The sequence below is a fragment of the Drosophila bipectinata genome, chromosome 2R (genome assembly GCF_030179905.1).
Source record: "Drosophila bipectinata strain 14024-0381.07 chromosome 2R, DbipHiC1v2, whole genome shotgun sequence".
Classification (NCBI taxonomy): domain Eukaryota; kingdom Metazoa; phylum Arthropoda; class Insecta; order Diptera; family Drosophilidae; genus Drosophila; species Drosophila bipectinata.
In genome coordinates this window covers 18,389,789-18,392,510 of record NC_091737.1, presented here as the reverse complement: position 1 = coordinate 18,392,510, position 2,722 = coordinate 18,389,789, and the positions used below count along the sequence as shown (strand labels likewise).

Genomic DNA, 2,722 nt, shown 5'->3' with positions numbered 1-2,722 from the left:
GTCCCCCTCCGGGCTTTCAGGGAAACTTCTCATCCTGAATTTACCACTCGCATTGTCCTGGCCTGCAGTTTCCTTGGCCAAAACTTTTCAAATTGTCCATTCAACGTCCATTCAGCTGTCTGTTTCTGTGGCTTAGTCCTTATTTTTATGCTCCCTTTTTTTGCTTTTCTTCTAATTTTAATGATGCTCTCTAAAAAATGTAAAACGCTTGCCACTGCCACTGCCACTGAGGGCCAGAAAGCAATTTCGGGTATGTGCATTTTATGGGCGCATCGGGACTATGGTCTCAATGGACGGAAACAATTGCCCTTTGGGGGCTTTCCAGATTAGTAGTCTTGAAAATATTTATATACCCTAGCCGAGGGTACCATAACTTTGGTAAAAAGTGTGCAACGCAATGAAGGAGACATCTCCGACCGTGAATCAAGAATACCTCCTGAGTAAAAAATCGGAAATTACAGAACTTTCGTGATTTTAAAGATTGAAAGTTTCGAATATTTTGAAGATAAAATTGTGAAATTGAATGTGTTTTTTTTTTTTTTTGGGCACTAAGTGAGCCCTGAAGGTAGGGTCATTCAAAAACTAAGCTCCTGATAGAAAACGCCTGTAAAATTCAATTTTAAACGCAGACCTCACAGCGATTGCACCTTCTAGGAAACTCTTTTTGTAAGTATTTGAAAATAAGTCCTCCCCTCCAGAAAAATAGTTTATTTTGTATTATTTTAATATATTTCAATATTTCCAACGCAAAGCTAAAAAAAACATGGAGAACAACCAAGATGATCCTATGGAGCCACAGGCATCCGGACAAGGGACAGAAGGCAATAAGGATGGGGACGACAAGTCGGAGAACTCGTCTCAGGTTGCAGGTGGAGCTCCTCCCAAGCGTTTCGAGGTCAAGAAGTGGAACGCAGTGGCCCTGTGGGCCTGGGACATCGTCGTCGATAACTGCGCGATCTGCAGGAATCATATTATGGAGCTATGCATTGAGTGTCAGGCCAACAGTGGACCGATACCCTACGACGGGTGCACAGTGGCATGGGGAACGTGCAACCATGCTTTCCACTTCCACTGCATCTCGCGTTGGCTGAAGACGCGCCAGGTTTGTCCATTGGACAACAGCCAGTGGGAGTTCCAGAAGTATGGCCACTAAACTGCATCTGCAGAGCACTCCCGGTGAAAGTTTTGGCATCAAAATATCAATATGTACATTATACAGTTTATAATGAAGTTTTGACCGTTTTTCCACAATTTATACTATTATTTTTTCTTGTTGTTTGGAGTAGATTTTTCTTTTGAAGAGTTTTCTGCAAGATTTCTAGAAGTTTCCATGTACTTCTAAAATGTGGTCTTTTTGTTTTTGTAGAAAAAAATGGAGATTTTTAAATTTAAGTGTAACCAGAGGCAGAACAAAATGGAAGCTTTTTATGCCATTGCATACGGTATTATTAATTTGCTCAAAAGTGCGCAACGGAGTGAAGAAGACATCTTCGACCCCACGAAGTGTATATATTCTTGATCAGGCAGGATACAATAATATACATACTAGTTCTAAGCCTACAGAGTCATTTAAACAAATGTGTAACCTATCCATTTCCATGAAACATAACCTTTGTGTTATGTAAAGAATAAAGTCAAATCTTTTTTTTAGGCACTAAGTGAGTTTTGAAGGTAGGGTCACTCAAAAACTAAGCCCCTGACAGGAAACGCGTGTAACATTCCATTTCGAACGCAGACCTCACAACGACTGCACCTTCTAGGAATCTTTCTTTAGTAAGTATTTGAATAAAATTTTAAAACCAAAAAAACTTTCCTTTCAGATAAATAGTTTATTATTTTATTTTATTTTATTTTCAAACATTTAACTCAAAGCGAAACCCCCGGATCTCAACGCAAACCTAAAAAAATGGAGAACAACCAAGATGACCCTATGGAGCCGCAGGCATCCGGACAAGGGACAGGAGGCGACAAGAAAGATGGGGACGACAAGCCGGGGACCTCGTCCCAGGCTGCAGGTGGAGCTCCTCCTAAGCGTTTCGAGGTCAAGAAGTGGAACGCAGTGGCTTTGTGGGCCTGGGACATCGTCGTCGATAACTGCGCGATCTGCAGGAATCATATTATGGAGCTATGCATTGAGTGCCAGGCCACTAACGGACCAATACCCTTTGACGGGTGCACACTGGCATGGGGAGCGTGCAACCATGCGTTCCACTTCCACTGCATCACTCGTTGGCTGAAGACGCGCCAAGTTTGTCCCTTAGACAACAGCCATTGGGAGTTCCAGAAGTATGGCCACTGAATCTGCAATGCACTACCGGTGGACATTTTTTTTCTCAAAATATCATTGTAACATTATGAAGTTTCTAATGAAGTTTTGACCGTTTATCTACAATTATTACTTTTGTTTTATTTTATCTTATTGTTTGGGGTAGATTTTTCTTGGGAAGAAAAATGTTCCTTTTTCAAAATTCCTTGAAGTTTCCACGTGCTTCCCATGTGCTATGTGGGCTTTTTGTTTTTGCAGAAAAAAAAAGATGGAGATTGTAGTGTAACCAAAGGCAGGAGGATGCTTTTTATACCTTTGCAGACGATATTATAATTTAAATATTATAAAATATATTATAGGATATGTATATACATATTCTTAATCAGGATTCAATAACGTTCTATTTCTAAGCCAACTGAGTCATTGAATCAGTCAACATAGAGAATATTTCGACAC

At 40.4% G+C, this 2,722-nt stretch overlaps 2 protein-coding genes across 2 annotated transcripts; both read left to right on the top strand.

Moving 5' to 3' along the window:
* Nucleotides 1-534: 534 nt before the first annotated feature.
* On the top strand, nucleotides 535-1,251 carry LOC108125001 (E3 ubiquitin-protein ligase RBX1-like). Its single transcript, XM_017240966.3, has 2 exons — nucleotides 535-666; nucleotides 753-1,251. The coding sequence occupies exon 2, from the start codon at nucleotides 764-766 to the stop codon at nucleotides 1,151-1,153; it is 390 nt and encodes a 129-aa protein (XP_017096455.2). The 5' UTR covers nucleotides 535-666; nucleotides 753-763; the 3' UTR covers nucleotides 1,154-1,251.
* Nucleotides 1,252-1,906: 655 nt separating this feature from the next.
* Nucleotides 1,907-2,299, top strand: LOC108124998 (E3 ubiquitin-protein ligase RBX1-like). The gene has a single exon (XM_017240962.3). It carries the CDS (start codon nucleotides 1,907-1,909, stop codon nucleotides 2,297-2,299), a length of 393 nt encoding a protein of 130 aa, XP_017096451.2.
* The last annotated feature ends 423 nt before the right edge of the window (nucleotides 2,300-2,722 follow it).